This window comes from Selaginella moellendorffii, unplaced genomic scaffold, assembly GCF_000143415.4.
Source record: "Selaginella moellendorffii unplaced genomic scaffold, v1.0 SELMOscaffold_73, whole genome shotgun sequence".
NCBI lineage: Eukaryota > Viridiplantae > Streptophyta > Lycopodiopsida > Selaginellales > Selaginellaceae > Selaginella > Selaginella moellendorffii.
This window is the reverse complement of record NW_003314334.1, coordinates 598,579-619,769: the sequence shown is the minus strand read 5'-3', so window position 1 is coordinate 619,769 and position 21,191 is coordinate 598,579. Positions and strand designations below refer to the sequence as shown.

At 44.7% G+C, this 21,191-nt stretch overlaps 4 protein-coding genes, 1 long non-coding RNA gene and 1 other non-coding gene across 9 annotated transcripts; 5 read left to right on the top strand and 1 right to left on the bottom strand.

The window, feature by feature from the left end:
• Positions 1-252: 252 nt before the first annotated feature.
• Positions 253-3,795, bottom strand: LOC9648884 (phosphatidylinositol 4-phosphate 5-kinase 9). The gene is made up of 9 exons (XM_024660301.1): positions 3,259-3,795; positions 1,998-3,180; positions 1,765-1,932; positions 1,546-1,711; positions 1,375-1,485; positions 1,125-1,312; positions 925-1,073; positions 790-865; positions 253-720 (listed from the first exon to the last, which is right to left on the bottom strand). Exons 1-9 carry the CDS (start codon positions 3,263-3,265, stop codon positions 441-443), a joined length of 2,328 nt encoding a protein of 775 aa, XP_024516069.1. The 5' UTR covers positions 3,266-3,795; the 3' UTR covers positions 253-440.
• Positions 3,796-7,107: 3,312 nt separating this feature from the next.
• LOC9649804 lies at positions 7,108-8,593 on the top strand. 2 transcript variants are annotated; one of them, XR_002990382.1, is made up of 4 exons: positions 7,108-7,461; positions 7,530-7,971; positions 8,027-8,281; positions 8,338-8,593. It is a non-coding gene; the product is annotated as an uncharacterized LOC9649804 (long non-coding RNA). The 2 variants fall into 2 exon arrangements; XR_002990381.1 differs by having other exon boundaries at positions 7,108-7,971.
• A 418-nt stretch (positions 8,594-9,011) lies between these two features.
• On the top strand, positions 9,012-9,084 carry TRNAR-ACG. Its single transcript has one exon. It is a non-coding gene; the product is annotated as a tRNA-Arg (tRNA).
• Positions 9,085-12,898: 3,814 nt separating this feature from the next.
• LOC9649428 lies at positions 12,899-13,837 on the top strand. Its single transcript, XM_002986364.2, has 2 exons — positions 12,899-12,975; positions 13,348-13,837. Exons 1-2 carry the CDS (start codon positions 12,899-12,901, stop codon positions 13,835-13,837), a joined length of 567 nt encoding a protein of 188 aa, XP_002986410.1.
• Positions 13,838-13,840: 3 nt separating this feature from the next.
• Positions 13,841-15,213, top strand: LOC9649427. 2 transcript variants are annotated; one of them, XR_002990385.1, is made up of 6 exons: positions 13,841-14,095; positions 14,187-14,294; positions 14,372-14,536; positions 14,602-14,706; positions 14,769-14,822; positions 14,885-15,213. XR_002990385.1 is itself a non-coding variant. In XM_024660306.1 (6 exons), exons 2-6 carry the CDS (start codon positions 14,242-14,244, stop codon positions 14,893-14,895), a joined length of 381 nt encoding a protein of 126 aa, XP_024516074.1. In that variant the 5' UTR covers positions 13,841-14,095; positions 14,187-14,241; the 3' UTR covers positions 14,896-15,213. The 2 variants fall into 2 exon arrangements, 1 of the variants encoding a protein (XP_024516074.1); XM_024660306.1 differs by having other exon boundaries at positions 14,379-14,536.
• Positions 15,214-15,836: 623 nt separating this feature from the next.
• On the top strand, positions 15,837-19,737 carry LOC9648883 (FT-interacting protein 1). Of its 2 annotated transcripts, none has more exons than XM_002986362.2 (4): positions 15,837-16,058; positions 16,394-16,457; positions 16,520-19,410; positions 19,471-19,737. In XM_002986362.2, exon 3 carries the CDS (start codon positions 16,552-16,554, stop codon positions 19,396-19,398), a length of 2,847 nt encoding a protein of 948 aa, XP_002986408.2. In that variant the 5' UTR covers positions 15,837-16,058; positions 16,394-16,457; positions 16,520-16,551; the 3' UTR covers positions 19,399-19,410; positions 19,471-19,737. The 2 variants fall into 2 exon arrangements, with proteins under 2 accessions (XP_002986408.2, XP_024516046.1); XM_024660278.1 differs by having other exon boundaries at positions 16,511-19,410.
• Positions 19,738-21,191: the final 1,454 nt, after the last annotated feature.

Below are 21,191 nucleotides of genomic sequence, written 5' to 3'. Positions count from 1 at the left end.
TGCAATCATCCAACCTTCAAATCAAGGTTTGCGGACCACGAATCACTTGATTTTCCCAGGAATCGAATCACTATCAAATCGATGGGAAAAGTGATACACTTTGGCTGAAGATCGGCAGTTCAAAACTTACAAAGAACTCCGCACTAAATAATCTTTTCCTTCAGCGGGCACGAGCCGAGTTGTCAAAGTCTTAGTCAAAGTCTTCGACAAAGATCATCAAGTCAGCTAATACGACTTAGTAAAAGCATTAAAGACATTCCATCTCCAAAACTTGGTTTCTTTCTCTCATCCCAATTGTACATAGCTCGACTAGTCTCCTAATGTCACTTGGAAGAACAAAATGGCAGCCAAAACCAGCTGGTTAGCTAAACACTAATCTACTTACTGTACACGACGGCTTCTTCTTCCTCCCCCCCCCGCCAGCCAATTTGGTTCTCTTTTCACTTGGGGACGACACTGGTATCGTTGCTGGGGAAAATTCTCCGCACAAGCTCCTGGAATCGATTCGAGTAGAGCCTCGGATCCACCGCAGAGATGGACTGAGAATCAAACTGGAGTGATTTGTACGCGTGCTCCACTCTCTTGGTGATATCATACTGCTGGAGGATGTCAATGATCCCCAAGTACAAAACCACGTCGTAGACATCACTGCTAGTTCCATCATCACAGTGAGAACGATCGGCTCTGGCGGGCATATTCACACCAAGTCGTATTTGAAGCCTGCGAGAAAGAAAACACAACACTCGTAAGCTCGAAATTCCAGGATAGAGGATGTCTATATGTCTATACCTTGTAGTCTTTGGGAGCGAGCATAGATCTTCCGTTGTTGCTAGAGTTCCACTTCGCTTGCTTGAGTCCAGGCCGTCTATAAGAATAATGTTTAATAAGGTTGTCCTCGTGGACAAATCAATCTCAAAAACTTACCTGTACATTCGGCAGCCGCGTCTGGAGGTAGTGAAGGAACTGGAGAGAAGACGGCAGGGCACTGAGGAGCGCGAAAATGGACTCCCAGCAGCAAGCTGTAATCCATTATCCTTTGTGATTCCAAGAACTTGCAGTCCTGCTCTATTTGCCTGCAAGCAACAAAGTCTGATTATCAAACGTTGCTGTTAATGTGCTCTTACTTGAGTAGACACTGCCGCCAGGATGCCTCGAGATGGAACACAAAGTTCAAGTCCAAGTCCTTTAGAGTTGTATTCTCGTCGATCTCAACTTTGTCAGTGGATCGGCCTTGAGAAGAGCCTTTCAAGTCGAATCTCCGATGGATGTGAAGGTCAGTGCAGAACACGTTGCCCATCACTACAAAACGAACCTGCAAGATGATACACAAGATGAGACTCGCGTAAAAGCACATATAGATTTAGAAAAACTTGCCTTCCTTCCACCTTGAGGTTCAACCTGATGAAGACCAAAAAATTTCGTGATTAGAGTGTTAGAGGACGATTGAACGTGCTCATAATAACTCGGAAGCATTTCCAAGAGAACCTGCAAAAACATACCATCTTAGACCCGCACTCGGAATAGAAAAATACAAAAGAAACAAACCTTTACTTCAGCCTTCCGCATGGTTTTGATCATAAACTTGTCATCCTGTGAGAGGTAAAAGACACTTCCGCTCTTTCCTGGGGAAGAAATCTCTCTCAGTGCATCATTGCCGCACAGTGACATCATGTAGTCAGCGGAGTCAATTCTAAACATTTTACGTAGAGACCTGCCAGGCATACGAAAATGATCAGACGGAAACGCTCGTGTTTATCGTCACACCTGAAAACGTTGGGGCAGTAGTCTCTCCATTTAAAGTCGAGTGACTGATGCGGAGGTGTTAGATGCGAGCCTAGCCTCGGGAACTTCAATACAAAAACCGATCGTGGCCCAAAATCCTGCGGGCAGACGTCTGGAGCAGTGTCAAGCGTCATTTTACCTACATTAGTCCTGTTTCAATTCAACAACGTTACTATGAAAACGATATAAAAGAAAGCCAAAAAGGAAAAACTCACCTTATTCCTAGTTGCAAGTTTAGCATCAAATCGTAACTCCCGTGACCCTTTATAACAGTCTCCCCAGGCCGCTTGGCCGGCCGACGTTGCCGACGCTTGGAAACTTTAAGTGACGCGGCATCTCCTTGCTTGACTATCTCATTGATCAGCACCCCTTGCACGTACTCCCTTTCAAGCACAGGCGTGTCGATAGCTGACTTCTTTTGCGACGACTCTTTCGAGTGTGTCAAATCCAAACCACCCTCGAGACTCCATCGCCTCTCCATCGGAGACGCCGGACAGTCCGAGCCCGAAAGCTCGCTCGCAGCTGGCGCCTCAAAAGACCGCCGTGATCTCGGCGGAAAGTATCCAGTCGGGTAGAAGATCCCCGTCCCGTCCTTGACACCTTTCCTCCAAGTTCCCATATAGCACGCACCGTCTGTCCAAGTGTAAACACCATGGCCGTGCTCGAGCCCATCCAGCCACTGCCCGTTGTACGTGTCACCGTTGCTCCATCTCAAAACTCCTTTCCCGTTCATCACTCCCTTCCTCCACTCCCCCACATACTGGTTTCCATTCTGCCAAATGTATCTCCCATCGCCGTGCTGCAAGCCAGCCTTCCAGAACCCCTCGTAGACATCTCCGTTGGCATAGCTCTTGACACCTTCGCCGTGCTTCAAGTTCATCCTCCAGGAGCCTTTGTAAGTGGTGTCGTCCACTCCGGTGTAAACCCCACGGCCATGGAGATTTCCACACAGGAGCTCGCCTTCGTAAGTAGCACCCGATGGCCAGGAGATCCTTCCCCGCCCAGTCTTGATCCCATTCCCCCACTCCCCCTCGTACATGCAGCCATCCGACCATAAGTACTTGCCTGTCCCTTCGGGGAGATTCCCTTGCCAGGAGCCAGCATAAAAGTCGCCATTGGAAAGTGTTCGCTCGCCATTCGTGGTGGCGAATCGGAGGCTCGGATGATCAAACTCCCCTCCATCGCTCTCTGACATTGATGGATGCTCGTCTGCTGCCTTCTTGGGCTCTCCATCCGGCGATCCCTCATCATCCGCAACTAGGCTCCCCGATGACAGCTTCTCGGGAGCCACCGCCCTCGTCCGCGATCGCCACTTGAAAAAGTTGAGGACATCGGTGATGGAGTGCGATCGATACAAGCCATCCTCGTAGGAGCTGACGTGTTGGTGAGAGTTTGCGACTGGAAAACCACAAAAACAAGGATGAGAGTGAGAACATAGAGATGAGGAAGAGAGAGAGAGAGAGAGATGGATTTTACCCTTCATCGTTGCTAGTCTAGGAGCCGAGGAAGCGATTCAGCCGCCATGACCTATAAGCCGCTGGAGGAGGATTAGAAAATCCCAATGCCAATGCCCAGGCGCATCCTCCTTTCGCCAAGCACAACCTGGCACTAGCAATATAATAGTGCGATAATCGCCGATCCAGATGCGCGGCAACGAGTGAGAGATCCGGCGCCACGCCCCAATCTGATTTCTTCACGCCCGCGCCGATGCGGGCGATTCTTCGCGCGCGCTCTCCGTCGCCCTGCGCAATGGCGCCCACACACCGCCGCAGATCACCACCATGGCTTCCCCCGCCCGCGATTCCGCCCCCACCGCTGCTCGATCCAGCCCAGCCCCCGGGCGCGCCGCAAGAACCCTAGCGCCTTGGCTCTAAGCAAGGAAAAAAAAGGAAAAAACACGATGCGAGCAAAGCAAGCACCGCAGTTCGATCGTTGGAACACCAACCAGAAGAAAAAAAATGTGGCGTTGAGCCAAGGACACACTTTAACGCAGGCAGTGTGAACGGCCTTAGGGTTGGGGCAAAAAGTGTCCTTAACACCCCTCGTGTTCCCCTTTGCAAGTATATATAGACGTTCCAGGGAGCCGCTTTGATTCAAAATAAATGTATTTTACCCCTGGGCCCTCCCTCCCCTCGCGTATTTACTCACCTCTACGGAATATTAGCCCTACCTAGAGTAACGCTAACACCATCTCCTTTTATTAGCATGTCACAACACGAGTAAATACATGGCCACGCCCCAGAAATGCAAGTATAATGTACAGTCTTTTAGTACAGGCGCTATTTGTTTATTGTCGTTATACCGGTAGTACTGGTTTGTCAAAGCTGACACCTGGCACGCTGCCGCTTCTTGGGAGCCCCATTGGGCCCGCCGGCCGTCAACGTGGTGTGGACAGGACAGCCACGTGGCGGCCGATAAACGGCTACCCCGCGGATTAACTAACGAGATTAGAATATTCGGTCATGGGAATAGAATATTCGATAGCATTAGGTCAAATCCAGGGCCCTGGGAGATTTTTTTTGCTTTCCCTCTTTGGCTCTGAGGGCCCAGACATTTGTTTTGCTTGGCATCCATTCTGATTCACACAACATGCCCCCAACCTCTTCTGGCCTGAAAATCTGGAGGAAACAATGCCGCTTTTCGCCCTGGCTGCCAAGGATAATCAAAGATCTGGAAGGTGGCAGGGGATTATCCATTTTCAATTCGGTTTATGATCTCTTAGTTTCCTTAAGATTGATTTGGTTGATGCCAGTATGAGTCCACTTCTGCCGCTCGTCCACATGATCCAGTAATTCTGCAAAACAAGACCACTGGCCATATGTATTTTTTCTGCGTCACCTTTTTGGTTTTCATGTGGGTACTGTGTGAAAAACAAACCGACGATGGAAGCGATCGAGCATGTCCAAAGGGTACAAATGACATGAGGACAAAACCAACACGTGCTTCGATCAAGCGAAGGGTGGTGGCATCTTAAAATTTCGAGAAAGTTTTATAACCCTAAAGAATCTCGGGACGGAGGTTGGTGGTCAAACATGAGGGGCAGGCCTTCGCCCCTCGTACATTAGACAAATGGTGGCACATTTGTTCACGTAATGGGCGCGATGGGTGTCAAAAATTCACGCGCGAAATTAGGGCTGGACACGTCCCAGCTATAGAGAATGTTTTCTAGTGTCTATCCACTTCTTGGAATCGACCCAAAGAGGACGATCTCCATCCACATTTAGAACGTTCCCGGAAGCGCGGTTTAGTACTAAACAACTCAAAGCAGACATAATCCACTTTCATTATCCGGCGAGTGCTGCAATCGTGATGCGAGTTGCGGAATCATGCAACGTTGCTTTCTATGGATGGATGTCTTTCACTTTTCTTCTTTTTTTGGAGAGCAGTCGCTTGGGTGACTGCCTATATAAGTTTAGGGAGATGATGTAGTGGACAGTGGGGCCTTTTGGAGCTTCCAAAGGATCCATGGACAAAACACACAAGATCCCTCCTTTCCTGGACAGCAATTTTCACATGAAATATGCTTTTCTCGATTACTAACTTTCATGCGCATGCTTCCAACCTATACTTCTTCAACCCACTTTTCCCCCCTCTGGAATCTTCGTCGTCAAAGCATGCAGAGAAGTTATCTCTTTGTTTCTTAGCGCAAAAACTCCCAAGCGTAACAAAACAAGCCGGAGAATATTCCACGCGTAGAACAATGCAAGGGTAACTAATGACTTCTTTATGGTTCCCATGAATAAAACATTTCCTTTTCAACGTTATTGGACACTGAAAGGCATTTACTTCAAACTCTAGGGATAGACGTCTGCATCCCTATTCACTTCACAAAACCCTAGGAATCCATGGGACATCCTCCAGTTACCAACTTAGGTACCTTGCCATTTAAGCAACCTCCTGTGAGTGGTGTGAATCAATGTGCCACATTTAATCCCAACCCCCTTATAAACTGCATGCATGGTCGTCGCTCGCTCGTCCAATTTCTTGGTTTCATCAGCTTTTAATTCTCGTGGTTGAAACCGTGACCCGGCCAACGCATGGCCTCCACTGGCAATCCGGGCGTCCCACTCAACCCTAATAATTCCCCGGGCTTATCAATCACGATTCACGCCCCCGAAATGCACGCACCGAGGTACCGTGACGTTGAGTGATCGACCGTACGTTTGTACCGTATGGTGTTGCTGTGCTCCTGACTGATCCGCCCGCGTACTTGAGGAGCGGTATTGATTTGGATACATCCAAACCTGGAGGAGCTCCGCCAACTTTACCCCACGGACTAGATTGTCGGTGCAAGCGACATTCGAGGAAAATGGGCAAAAAGCTGGAAAAAAAAAAAAGGAGTGAGAGAAACGATAGCAAAAAAAGAGAAATATAGCCTTTAAAGAGTTTCATGCGTTTTTTCTTCGACCTACCTTCCTCGAACGAACGAAAGCTTATCGACTTACACGGGCTATCCTCTTCGCCACCGTTGTCACCTTATGCCGCCCTTGAAAGGCTATGATCAACACTTACTGCCCAAAAGATTCCGCGAATCTCCCGCGGCTTTTCGCCTTGGGTTTGGTAAGATGCCACCCTCAGTCCCTGTGAAGGCGAGGGATCCATAGATCATAGCCTTTATAAACTGGCATGACGTTGAAGTGGGCGATTGATTGGATCCTTGTAGATCACCGATGGACGAAGCGTGAGCGAAGATAAATCCAGTGCCAGAGAGAAAAGCGAGTATGAAATCGAAGTGCTATGTAGGACGCGACCCGAAACGCATGAACCAAATCACCAAGGTCGTTTTCGCGATCTAAATGCGAGGAGTCAGTGAGTCGGTCCCCAAAGACGCCACCACTAAAAACGCTACTACACTGACGATCACTCTCAGACATTGATCTTACAATTCGGAAGTCAATCCAAAGATTAATGCACTGGGATCCAGTGACAAGTATTTAAAATGGAGAAGAGAGAAACAAAGTTTGATCTGGATGATGATCTAGCGTTGACGATCACGGCTTGTGTAATATTGATGAACTCAGACCGGTGACCGCATTGACACCTCATTCAAGGAAAAGACTCGTCAACTTGTTGCTTATCGTTTTTCTTGATAAATTTCCCACCGAAATTTTATCATTTCGTCGTGAGTGAATGGAAGGAAGACCTAAGGGCATGGCCCTCGAGCGGAGGTTTGGGTTTGCAGCATAGATTAGATAGATAGATCAAGTTGCAAGATTTTCTTCGTGAATCTAGAGCTTTGTCACGAAAGATTCTCGTGCTGCTCTGATGCCCAACACATTTTCCATTTTTTTCTACTATTGCCGTGCATCTTTGCAGAGTGAGAGATCTTTGTGAATTTCTGGCCGAATGTCTGCTACTTTTTGTCAAAGAAGTTTTGTTTTCTGTTTTTTTCCTTTTCTTACAGTTGTCCTTGGTTTGGCATATTTCTTCTTCACTTCCTTTTGGCATTGAGTATATCAATTGCCGAAACTCAAATCTCTGTATGATTCTTGGATGGTTTTTTAACTTCCCCTTTCTAAAGTTGTCAGCTTTTTAGTGATTTTGTCTTGATCCCTGCCTGAGTGTGATGCTCTCTGCTTTTAGAATTCAAGCAGTCAACTTTGCAGTGTTTTGTTTCTTCTTTTTTATTTTGCGCTGTTAAGCACTAGAATCACTGCCATGCCTGGCTGATAATTGCTTGTGAGTACTTCTTTAGTTTTCTTTCCTCGTTTCCTCATAGCTTTGCTAAAGCTGTTACAACTTTTCAGTGCTCCATGCTCCAAAGGCTCATGTTTCAGCGCGATACAGCTTTGAAAACTCCAAACGCGTGCCCAAAGTAGTCCTGGTGGATACCGATGGCTTACTCCCGGACCAGAAAAACGTCTCCGAGACTTCAATCGCAAACCAAAACGCAAACCAAAACATGTTAACAATTCTCGTCTTCTGGCATTCATCTCTATGTTTTCTAAACTTGATCACCGCTTGTCACAAGCAAACTACAGCCTCATCCTTGAAAAAACTGGAACTGGCACACTATAAATGATCTTGCTGGAAACATTTGCGAGAAAAGAGGAGAGAGGAGATCTGCTGGCCCTGGCAACTCGGTTCTTTCTTCTTGTGGTGTGGAGGAAAGGAAGACCAGGTTTCAGCTTTTAGTTCTGAAAGATCAAAGTTATACCACCACTCAAATGTGGAGAGTGACATTGGAAGGTAAGCTTAAAGGCTTCTGGAATTGTCTAACCAATTCACGGTGACATAATTGCAGCTGACGAATCTTTTCTTCACACAGACATCCTTCTTGTCGCTGACACACAAGTTCTTGTTTTTGGTTCATTTTTTTCCGTTGCTTTTTTCTTTTAGAAACCGTGCTGCTATTCGTTTCTAACTTGGTTTGTCTATTGCTGTTTACCGGACAGATGTTGGGGAAAAACCGTTTCTTTTCGACAACCAATTGTCAAAAGGATTGTAAGCGCAAAGGACCGATAGCGAATCTTGCAACCCTGGTCTCGGTTTTCAACTGGTAATAGTTTCTGATTTCTAAGCTTCGTGATTCTTTTTCTTATTTTAAAGCACAAGGTGAAAAATTGTCATTTGGCCACTGGACTGGAGTGGAGGGAGCTTTATGGTATCTATATTTTTACAGAACTTTAGCCTTTTTTCTCCAGGCTTGAAGTTTCCATACAAACTTGCGAAATCCAGCTTGAGTTTTGCACGCCACCACCGGACTCGTCCCTGCTTTTTAGTCAGCTTGGGAGTAAAAAATGTTCTTTCTTTTGTTTCTTGCTCAGATCCGGTCAGTGTTCTTGAAAATTGTCAAAGGGGCGGTTCCAAACAGCAGAAAGAATCCATCGCCATTGTCAGTTCGTCCATGTCTCCTTTGTTTGTTCGTCCAGGTTTTGAAAGCTTTCCCACTTCGAGCAGGACCAGCGAGCTCTGAGGTTTGGCTTGGCTCTCCCTTTCCTGTGACGTTGATTTCTTGCTTCATCGAGAGCTACAAAACAAAGACTAGAGGAAACTCGTCACATCGTGAAATAACGGTTGAAGTAATTTGACTTGCTGCTGCCTTCGTGGGGTCTAACTTTAAGAAAGAAATAAATCAATGCTGCCCTTGATCTTACTAGATTGAGTAACTCTCCTCAGCCTCGCCGGTTTTTTGGAGAACTTCTTTTCCAACTTTTCTTCGTTTATTCCGGTGCTCTAGGATATTCTTTGAAATTCTTACGTTGTTAAGTTTGTGAACTTTGTCTGTTGATCTCATGGCCGAACAGATAAGGCGCTGGTCTACGGAACCAGAGATTCTGGGTTCAATCCCCAGTGAGGTCGCCTTGATTGTCAATTTTTTCCCCATGCTCAAAACCACCTAAACACAGCCCGCCCTTGAAGGGGAGGTGACCAGACATCTCTCATATCGGTACAGCATACTTAAATCCTTGTTATATTTCTTGAAGGGGGGCGAGACCATGTATAAGCGAACCTGGTTTCTGAAGCTCACGGTTTTGCAATTCTGGAATCTCTAAAATAAACTGCACTACAAAGAATGAGAGATATGTTAAACAATGGTTTTATGCCTTTTTATTCGAAGTGATTAACTTGCTTATGATTTTTAGCAAGCAGCACAGGTGACATTAACACCAGAGCATTTGCTAGCAAGGCTTCCAACACGAGATCTATACTCACAGTGGTTTTATGCCTTTTATTCGAAGTGATTAACTTGCTTATGATTTTTAGCAAGCAGCACAGGTGACATTAACACCAGAGCATTTGTTAGCAAGGCTTCCAGCAAGAGATCTATACTGGCAAGGAACACATTTGCAAATGGCTTGACTTGTACTTGACTTTGCCAAAGCACAACATGTAGCTGAAGGTGTACCAATGAAACCGCTGGAACAATCATTAATTAGCTTGTTACAAAAATCAGGAGGAGGTGGAGTTCTTGCTTTGCTAACAAACAGAAAACAAAAGAGAACAACAAAAAACATTATATGCTTCATAGTTACTAATTTGTTTCTCATCAAAATAAAAGTTTCTTTAAATACTACTCAAATTCAACAACAATATAGGTTTAACAATAACTAAGACTTTATGAACCATCTAGAATCTTTAAAAATTTAAATGAAATTATCATAAATGTTTTAATTTTTTAGGTGAAGCTATAGGTGGGCTTCTAATTTAATAATTGGCCTCCTAAAAAAAGGATCCATGGGATAGTGAATATACTTAGAATATTTGATATTCTAAGATATTCAACCATCTAATGGTTGTTATTTATTTAGATTAATCTTGCATTTATATATAAATATGTTTATAATTTATAAAATTCACTTTTTAGTATAATGTTTTCTATTCTAATGGTGTGTGTAATAAGATTAATTTTATGTTTGTAAATTATAAACATGTTTAGAATTATAAACTTCCATTTAAACAATTGGATTAATAAATAAAGATGATACTACAAACAAAGTGTTGCTTCATGCAACATGCAATAAATTATTATTAAATTAATATAAATAATATATTTAATCCAATGTTAGTGGAGGAAATCCAAAATAAATAAGATAGTGTTATAACTGAGTTTAAAACTACTTGAGGATGTGTGCTAAAAAGAAATATTGAAATTTATTATAATCATTGTAAACAGCAAGTGGGGAGGACTTTCAAGAAAATGACATTAAATATTAACAGAATCCATAATTGCAGAGAGTTTCTTATTAGAAATATCATAATTAATCTTTGTATAAATGTAGTTTTGAGAGTGAAAAATAACATAAGGATTCCAAATGTATAGTAAGGATAGTGGTTAGAAGCATGACTATAAAACATTAGTTTATATAAATATTCAAATTAAATTCCATGCTATTCGGTAACCACCTCTTCATGTTATGCCAAAATTGTATTAAACACCATCTGACAGTATTTAAAAAAAAAATAGATATAAGGAATTAATGTTTATAAAGGATTTTGAGTGTATACTAAACCTTTATTTGTAGTGTAATAGGCTTGGAATTTAACTTTAAATTCAGGTGCATTAAAACCTCGGAACTCAATCAAAGAGATATGAAAATTTAGATTGAATAAACAAAAAAAAGACTTGGAAAAAAGGATAATTTTTTTATTAATGTAATATTATAAAATTAAAATTAAATATACTATCACCATAGATCTTTAAAATTTTAAGGATAAATAAAAATAAAAATAGCCTTAAAGGGTTTTCCTACCAAGAAATTGCCATTTTCATCTTGTATTATGTATTCACTCACTTTGATAAAGCAAACTTCAATCCTTAAAAAATTGAGAATGTTATATATGGTGTCAAATAAAATAATCAAATATTAAACCAAAATAGAAATTATAAAAACTAATAAAAGTCTAGTAGTATTTGAATGGATAACTTCAAGATCACTCTAGCCTAAACTAAGGAGTAAAGTTTACTCATTAGAAGTAAAGTTTGCTTTTGATTTGTTTACATATGATCATGGTTTTAGTGGATCAAGAGTAAGGATTGCTTTAGAGTGGAAAAAAAAAGGGAGTATATGACTTAGTTTTAACTAGGGAATTCATTGTTTGACTATAGTACAAGTATCAATTAATTATCCACCACATATGAAATAGTTAGAAAAGGAGTTGGAACAATCCATTAGAGCTTTAAATAAAGATTTGTGTTGGATTGCTCTAACATTTAATATGACTTCTATAGAACATCAAGATTTCATTGGAGCTGAAGAAGAAGATCTAGGGAAGCCATGAATATCAAAGTGTTCAAATAACACTTTAAGTAAAAGATCATGCTTTTATAGGGTTGTTCAAAATTAATATCAAGGTAATTAGAGTAAAAAACTATGCTTTTATATGTTTTTATATGTGGATGTGCATGATATGTCTTGAGTTTAAATTTCATAAGCAGAGGTTTGAGGTTCAAATCCTATCATCAACAATAATGGCAAAAATAAATATGCTGATGTGGTGGACAGTCAATAAATCTCTTTCAAATTCATTATAGAGTTGGTAGAAGTAACAATATTTAAGATTGCATCTCCTTTGATGTTATTTTCATCCCAAAGGTATTCATTATTTTTAGTTTTCCTTGGTTTGATGTGGTGAAGTTAATAATGTTTGGAAGTGGCATGATATTAATTGGATAATTCTCTCTTTTTTCCAATTTTTTTTTTATTCCAATCTAAATTTCTCATATTTCTTTATATGAGTTCTAACTCTCCCTCCAAATATGTTTACTTCGAGGATGTTTTCAATAAAAAGAGAGTTGACATCTTGCCAATATATTGACATTATGATTATTCCCTTGATCTTGTGAAAGGGAAATCACTAGACATATTGAAAATAAATTTTCAAAAGGTTTTGGTTGGGCATTTTTAGTCTTTAATTAGTACACATATCTTCTTTCTTCTTTGTATCCAAAAAGGATAGGCTTCTTCATAGTTGACTATTACAACCTAAACAAAGTCACCATTCCTAATTAATACCCACTTATATTAATCTTTGAGATATTAAAGCCTAAAGTCTAATTTTTTACTAAGATAATTTATGGTGATTATACTTCACTCATATTGGGAGGGTGATGAATGGAAAAGAATTTTCATATTTATTATTGTTATTTTGAGTACACGGAGATACACCCCTGTTATATATAGCAAATGATGTTTAAAGTAGTTTCTTGATTTATTTATTATCATTTATTTTGATAACAATTTTATCTTCTTTAAAATTCAAAAAAGCACAACCATTATGTTCACTTTCTCCAAACACTTTCAACACCATGAATTTTTTGTAATGTTGGAAAAATATTATTTTCATAAAGGTTTGGTTAAGTTTTTAAATTATATTGTTTCCTTTGATGACATCCCTTTTTTTTCATGGGATAATATAAGATTGTAGGTTTAATAAGTTTTGAGTCACAATGCTTATTGATCAATATATTAAATTTTGCCATTTTTTTCAGATATCTTTTGTTAATTGCTAGTAAATTGGATTTTCTTTTACTTTAACCTTTTATATTTGTTTCTAAAAGCCTGGAGGAAGAACAATTTATTGTACGGAAGATTGTGACCGCTGGCCCAGTCAAGTGTGCACGGCGCGTCCTATCAAAGTTGGGGTTTTAGCAGTAGAAAGAAGACCTAAGGTCATGGCGCTTGAAGGATGGAGGTTTAGAGCAGCAAACTTCTTCTTCCTCATCATCGTCTTTGGCTTGCAGCTCTTCAAGTAAGCATTGTCAAAAGATAAGCCAAGTTTCGTGCGAGATTTTGCTTCCATTCTTGCTGCCCAAAATTTTGTTTTTCGTTTACCATGACCGTGAGTGAGAGATCTAGTGAATTTTCGCTCTCCTTGTTTGGCAGTTGCCGAGATTTAATCTGTATGACTGTTGGTCTTCTGCTGGATGTTTTTTAACCTCGCCTTTGTAGAATCGTCAGCTGTTTAGAGATTTTGTCCGGATCATAACTTTGCAGTGCATTTTCTCCGTTTATATTGCGCGTTGTTAAGCACTAGAAATCTCCGCCATGTCTGGCTGATAGATGCGTTTAGATTTTCCTCGTTTTCCCTATAGTTTTCGCTAAACTGCTGCAACGTTTTCAGTGTTCCATGCTCCAAAGGCTCATGCTCCAGCCCCGTGGAAGTGGTAGCGGATTTTCTTTACTCCAAGAAGCTCGCCAGCGACATAGCCGTGAAAGCTCTCCTCTATCCAAGCGCGTTCCTCGTCAAGGCCGAAGTTGTCCTCGGAGATTCTAACGATGGCTTCTCACTCCCGGACTGGAAAAATCTTCTCCGGGACTTCAAACGCAAACCAAAACAGAGCAGCGATCCTCTGGGGCTCGTCTTCGTCGCTGGCTGTTTTTCTTGCCTTCTCGGAGCATTCCTCAGTGCTTTCGGGATCACTTTCTTGAGCCCCGCAGGTACGCTCGTAGTTCTCTGGTATGTTTACACGGCAGGAAAGACGGACCCGAGCATTCATCTTCTACCAATGTTTTCGCTCGCCGTTCTGTGCTCCATCGCTACCTTTAACTTGGACATTGCTTTCAAAGCTAAAGTCTCTTCCGGTGAGAAACTGGAAGCAAAGCAGGACTAGCTGGAAAAAGCACCAAAGAAAAGTAAGATTATTTTTTTTGCACTGGGAACTCGTTCTTTGTTCTTGTGGAAAGTCCGGGTTTCAGCTTTTTAGTTCTGAATGCTCAGAGTGATTCCATCACTCATATGCGGAGAGCGACATCTCTGGAAGATAAGTTTAAAAGCTTTTGGAATTGTCTAACCAATTCCCGGTGACTCAATTGCAGCGGACGAATCTTTTCTTCGCACAGACATCGACCTTGTCGCTGACACAACAGAGGTCTTGTTTTTGTTTTGTTTTTTACTTTCTTCTCTCGTTTCAGCGAATCCGTGTTCTTAACTCGATTTGTCTATTGCTGTTTACTGGACAGAAGTGGAACAGATACTGTGAAGTTATCTTACTCGTTTTTCCGGCAATCTGGATGGATGGATGGACGTTTAGCTTGTCTTCGTTTGTCTCGGCACGCTGATTTTGACCGGTAATAGTTTCTCATATCTCTCATTGTTACAAGTTTTGCTTATTCTTTTCTGGCCTCTGGAGCCTGGAACTTTGCAGCTCGCAGGACTTGTGTTTTCTCAAGCCGGAAAGAAGGCCGGAGAGATAGCACTGACACGAGAAGTGAAGCTTTTCTATTATGGCCTTTAAGAGGAAACAAGTTTATCATTTTATCACTGGAGTTCATCGTGGTGGCCATGCTACTGCCTTCTAAAGTTTCGAACGGTATGTCTGGAAATCCCTGGGCTTAAAAAGATGATTTTTCGTCTTTGGGAACGTCATTGTTGCAGCATTTTGTCAGGATCAATGTTTCCGTAGTGTGAAACTCGTGGCGATTGGAAGAAACTTGAGTTTTGTTCGCCACCACCGACTATCTGACTCATTGCTCAGAAAAGGTAGTGTTTTTTTTTCTCTGCTTGCTCGCACCTCAAGTTTGTCTCTTGCTTTTAACTCCCAGATCGAGTCGTAAAGCGTCAAAGAGGCGGTTCCAAACAAGCTATCGCCATTGTCGGTTCGTTCATGTCTCTTTTGTTTGTTCGTCTTGTGTTTTTAAAGCTTTCCCACTTCGAGCAGGACCAGCGTGAAAGGTTTTCGCTCTCGTCTTCTCCAAGTTCTGCCACAGTGTGTGTTGTTCACTGTGGATCAAAGTTCCGTGCCGACAAAAGCTATTCTCCCGCTAGTTTGATCCATCACTGGGCTTTGAGCTACAAAACAAAAGAGGAGGATAGGATTTCGATCGAGAGAAACTCGTTGCTGTTGCCACATCGCGAAAGAATCCACGAAAGGGATTTGACTTGCGCTAGTGAAAGGCTGCCGCCTCCTCGCTCGCTCGCAGTGGGGTCCAAGCTCTTTAAGAGAGAAAACTATTTCTCGATTAAACAAAACCATTGTCTAATTCCGTACTGGTATCTTTAGGGGGTACGGCAGAATGTGCCCGTTACGTGGGACCAAGTTAAAAAGTTAAAAAATCATCCTCCATGGAAGTGAGACAAGTATACGATTTTTTGCGCCTAGCGCAAAGCTTTAGGGACAGGTCATACATGGGGTCTAATGTTGTGTTTGTCCGATTCACTAGCCCTAGAATTATTTAATTTTTTAAGTTTGTGACACGCGGCATTGTGTCAGCCCCCCGGCATTCTACGCCGGAATGGCCAGTATAAACCACCGCTTCTTGGATGCGGGAATAGCCACCAAATCAACGTCTCGGATGTTTTCGCCCAATGTTTCACCGCTAGATTTACCACCGTAACTGGTGCGGGTTCTTACAGAGTGGTAAGAATGAATTATTGCGGCAAATCTAGCGGGATTTTAGTTTGTGGCGTACGTAAAATAGCCAGCTTGTGGTAATTATGTGGCCCGAGGAGAATTTTCAAAATTTACCAGTGGGGGACGGGGGCACATTAACGGTAAAAATTTGAGATTCTTGAAATCCACCTCCTGTCAAATCACGCGGTATTTACCGTCTAGTCACCGGCCGGCCGGCGTCCGTCCCTTTTTACCCTTGCTCTGCGTAAGGGGTAAAAGTAAAATCTCCCCCCTCTTCCTGGGACCCCGTCCCTTTTGCTCGAGGTGTTCTTCGCGTTTTGTTTGTAGGTTTCGCGAAGCAAGGAATCCCCCTGCATTGCTCCGGAGCTCTGCGGCTTCTAGGGATTCGCTACTCGCGGTACCGAGGCGCTAGAATCGATCGGGCCGTGGCGCTGTGCAAGCGCGAGCCGCCGCCGCCTCATTCTTCCAGCGCGAGCGCCAGGTATGAAGAAATCTCTGGTCGACGCCAGCGATGTGAGGGGTCGATGTCCGTGTTTCCTGGTCAGAAAATGCCCTGCTTGATCCGGTCTATCGCCGAAATTTCGATGCGCCCGTGAGATTGACGAGGGTTTCCAAACGCCGTTGTAGCTTGTCTGTCAGTGTACTGTTCTCCCCGTGTCTGTGAGGAAATAATCAGCGCAGCGCTTTGTTTTTTTCCTTTCTTTTCTTCCTGTTGGTGTGCTCGTGTGACGTGCGCTTGCCCAGAAGTAGGAGCGAACGATTGTTATGTTTTTCGTTTTTTGCGCGGCATCGCTAACTCTTGTTCCTTCGTCGCAGCTGGTGTATCTCTATGTAACCACGCGTCTCTATTTCATTTCCAAGGGCTCTGCTCGTTCTTCAGGTAAGCGTGAATCGAATGTAGCTATGCTACGGTCGGGACTGATTTTTTCTTAGTGCTCGCAGGTTAGAGCTGATCATCAGATAGCGTAGCTCAGATGGGGAGAAAGCTTTACGTAGAGATTCTCAGCGCCCACAATTTGATGCCCAAGGATGGACAAGGCTCGGCAAATCCGTACTGCATCATCGACTTCGATGGACAGAGGAGGAAGACGAAGGTGAAGGTCAAGGACCTCAATCCCGTCTGGAATGAGAAGTTTGAATTCCCGGTCTCGGATCCTATCAACATGGGAATGGACAGCTTGGATATCTGGGTCCATACGGAGAAGAAGAATGCTAGCTCTGGAAAGGATGGCTTCCTCGGCAAGGTTCGAATCCCAGGTAGCAGCTTCGTGAAGCACGGCGAAGAGGCGATCACTCATCATCCGCTGGAGAAGAAGAACTTGTGGTCGACTGTGAAGGGAGAGTTGCGGATCAAGGTCTACTACGTGGACGAGTCTTCCGGGATGTCGATGAAGGCTCATGTGAAGGACCACGAGAAGGTGAAGGACCATCACCACGAGAAGCTCAAGGATCACGACCACGGAATTATTCTGAAGAAGGAAGAAAAGATCAAGGACGATCACGGGCAGGGAAAAAAGATGGTTGCTCCGACAACAATGCTGCCGCCTGGGGACTTCGCTCTCAAGGACACGTCCCCGGTGCTCGGACATGTCGGTGAGAAGCACATCTCGCACGACCTGGTGGAGAAGATGCAGTACCTTTACGTCCGCGTGGTGAAGGCCAGAGACCTGGTTGCCAAAGACCTCGGCGGCAGCAGTGATCCATACGTCAAGGTGAAGGTTGGCGAAGGCTACCCGGCGAAGACAGAGATCCGGAAGAGGAGCGTCAACCCGGTGTGGAACCAAGTCTTTGCATTCGGCAAGGACAAAATCCAGGGGCCGACAGTGGAGATCACGGTTTGGGACGCTGACAAAGTGAGCAAGGACGACTTTCTAGGATTCGTGCAGTTCGACCTGACCGAGATATCCAAGCGTGTGCCGCCGGAGAGTCCTCTCGCGCCTCAGTGGTATAAGCTCGAGCCAGGAAGGAAGGGTGACGTGCACGTGAGGGGTGAGATAATGCTGGCTGTCTGGTGGGGTACTCAGGCAGATGAAGCGTTCTCTGAGGCTTGGCAATCCGACTCTGGCGGTCACTACCACAACAAGGCGAAAGTGTACATGTCGCCAAAGCTGTGGTATTTACGCGTAAACGTGATCGAAGCACAGGACCTGATACCGTCGGAGAAGAATCGTCTGCCTGAAGTCAGCGTGAGAGTCCAACTCGGAGGGACTCAGGTGTACAAGACGAAAGTATCGGCAAACAGAACCAACAGTCCGTTTTGGAATCAGGACATGGTGTTCGTAGCAGCCGAGCCGTTCGAGGAGCACCTGGTTTTGACCGTCGAGGACAGAGTTGGCGGGAACAAGGAAGAAGTTCTCGGCGTGGTGAAGATACCGCTGAAGGAAGTTGACCGCCGAATCGACCACAGGCTCGTGAACACCCGCTGGTTCAACCTTGAAAAGAATGGAGAGAAACCGTTTCGCGGACGCCTGCATTTGCGGGTTTGCTTCGATGGAGGATATCACGTCATGGACGAGTCCACTCACCATATCAGCGACACTCGTCCCACTGCGAAGCAGCTCTGGAAGGCCAGCATGGGCGTCCTGGAGATTGGAATCCTGAGCGCGAAGAACCTGGTTCCAATGAAAAGCCGAGACGGGAGGAGCACCACCGATGCTTACTGCGTTGCAAAGTACGGCCAGAAATGGGTGAGGACGAGGACGTGCATGGACTCCTTCAGTCCTCGTTGGCACGAGCAGTATACTTGGGAAGTCCACGATCCCTGCACAGTCCTGACGATCGGGGTGTTCGACAATTGCCACACCAAGGACGAGCCTGGCGAGAAAGTTAGCAGTGGCAGAGATAACCCGATTGGAAAAGTCAGAATCCGCGTGTCCACACTCGAGAGCGACCGTGTCTACACAAACTCGTATCCACTTCTCGTCCTCCAGAGAAGTGGAGTGAAGAAGACTGGCGAGCTGGAGCTCGCGGTGCGGTTCTCTTGCACCTCCGTCCTCAACATGATGCACATCTACTTCACGCCACCACTTCCCAAGATGCACTACCTGCATCCGCTTGGAGTGATCGAGCTGGAACAGCTGAGGAACATTGCTATCCGGATCGTCTCGTTGAGACTCGCTCGATCGGAGCCTCCTCTTCGCCAGGAGGTGGTGCACTACATGCTGGATACGGACTCCAACATGTGGAGCATGAGGAGGAGCAAGGTGAACTACTACAGAATGCTTGGAGTTTTATCCGGTGCGATCGCCGTGACCAAGTGGTTCTCCGACATCTGCCAGTGGAAAAATCCGCTGACAACCGTACTCGTTCACATACTGTTCCTGATCCTGGTCTGGTACCCGGAGCTGATCCTGCCAACGCTTTTCCTCTACATGTTCCTCATTGGAGCCTGGCACTACCGCTTCCGTCCGCGTGCTCCACCTTACATGGATGCCAGGCTCTCTCAGGCCGAGCATGTGGAGCACGACGAGCTCGACGAAGAGTTTGACACTTTCCCGACGTCCAAGAGTCCTGACATCGTCAAGCACCGCTACGAACGCCTCCGGATGGTAGCTAGCAGGATCCAGTCGGTTCTTGGGGACTTAGCGTCGCAGGGAGAGCGACTGAACGCGCTCCTCAGCTGGAGAGACCCTCGTGCGACGGCTATCTTCATCACCTTCTGCCTCGTCGCTGCTATTCTGCTGTACGTGATCCCACTCCGAGTCGTGGCGGTGCTGCTGGGGATTTACGCTCTTCGACATCCTCGATTCCGCAACCGCGTGCCTCCGGTACCTATGAACTTCTTCCGGAGGCTCCCGTCGTACGCCGATCGCATCCTGTGATCCACGAAAGTGGTTAGTGATTCAGCTCATGCTTTTTAAAATCGTGGTTCTTACTCCCAAATGATCTCGCAGGGTGTTGGAGCTTTTCAACGAATCAGCCGTGCCTTTTCTTTTCTCTAACATCAAGCTAAGTTATTCCCAAGCGAAGGTACACGGTCGAAGTTCGGGTGGTTTATATGATGATTTTGGAATGTAAAGGTTAGTACACTTTGATTATGGTAGTGTGAATTCCGCAGTTTCTTTTCCTATGCGGCAGCTTATTTGTAGGTGGTGTTTGCCTGAACTGGGAACAGCACAGCTTTTTTTTTTTCACTTAAAAGCAGCTCTTTTTTGTTCTCTCATCCTGGCTAGTGAAAGATTGTTGTGTAGTTCTTCGATCGCGAAGATCAAGCTTACTTATGTGCAGGCAATGCTACTGGAAAACTGAACCGAGCAGCAACAGGCACGAACTTAAGGTCTAAGATAGATTCTCTTTATTTTTGTTCTCGATCTGATGGTGCTTTGTTTCATCCGTGCAGCTGAAACGCAGCTTTCCTTTCTCGAGATAATTGCTGTGCATATTATAGTTCTTCGATCGCGAAGAACAAGCTTACTTATGTACAGGCAATGCTACTGGAAAACTGAACCGAGCAGAAACAGGCACGAGCTCAAGGTCTGTGGAAAGCTATTTTTTAATCTTTTGTTGCTCGATGTGATTGGTTCTTTGTTTCATCCGTGCAGCTGTTGCTGGTCGTTGTTGATCGCGCTGATGTTGTGCTCCTTGGTCTCCGGACCGTGTCCCTCGCTGCCTTGGTCTCGCTGCTTTAGCTGATGCTGGTGGTGATGGAGCTCCTCATCTTCATCGCGGTCGTCGCGTTCATCACGCATTTCTCGGTGGTGGTGAAGCTCCGTGCTGCTCGGATGGTTCGCTGCTACTGGCAACTGCACCGACGCAGCGTTGCTGGGTGATCTCGGCGGAGACGACGCTGCCAAGTTCTCCAGGTTCGTGTTGTCTTGAGCCTCGGTTTGGTTTGATTTCCTTCCGCGTCGATACCTTCGTCGGTGCTTTCTTCTTCCTGGTCTCTGTAGAGCAAAGTTTCTGTAAACTTCATCCTTTCTCTCTTTGTTTTCTTTTTCCTCAGGCGAATGAATGGAAGTTCTTTGCTTTTGCGTGAAAATGTGATGCTATGGAGACCTTTTGTTTCGATCTCTTTCGCCTCCTTCGCATCGCCGGAGGCTTGCTTCTTCGTGCTCTCACCATCTCTTCCAGAAATGGTGGAACTCTTTTTTCCTCTTCCTTCACTCGCGAGCGGCAAACTCTCCTCGGCTATGAAAAGGTGCGCCTAGTGAAGTGAGGTGGAGCTCCACGTATTCGCTTTATCCGTCCACGTGGATCCTATTTTGTGAAAGGTGATTAATTATTCTTAGTATATTCTTCACTTTTGACAGCTTATAGACCGATTTGGATATCGCTACCTTGATTTGCTTAAATTTTAAATTCTAGGATACTATCAGTGTATACCGATTCTAAGCTCTGACCACAAAATAGAGGCCAAATTCGAAGGTAGAAGTTCTATACAAGCTTAAGCAAAACAAGAAGGAAAGAAGCTCGTTTTTGCGATTAGCACCCAGCAGCCTTGGCTTGCTGCTGCATCCTCACACGCTGGATGACAATGTTCTTGCAGAGATCACGGCGAATGGGAGGCAGTGGCACCATGCTCTGGAACGAAGCAGGCAATGCCTGCTGGAGCTCCTCACGGGTGGCGAGATTGATCACCAGCCTGAATCGCCTGCCATGGTTCCGATCAATCCCG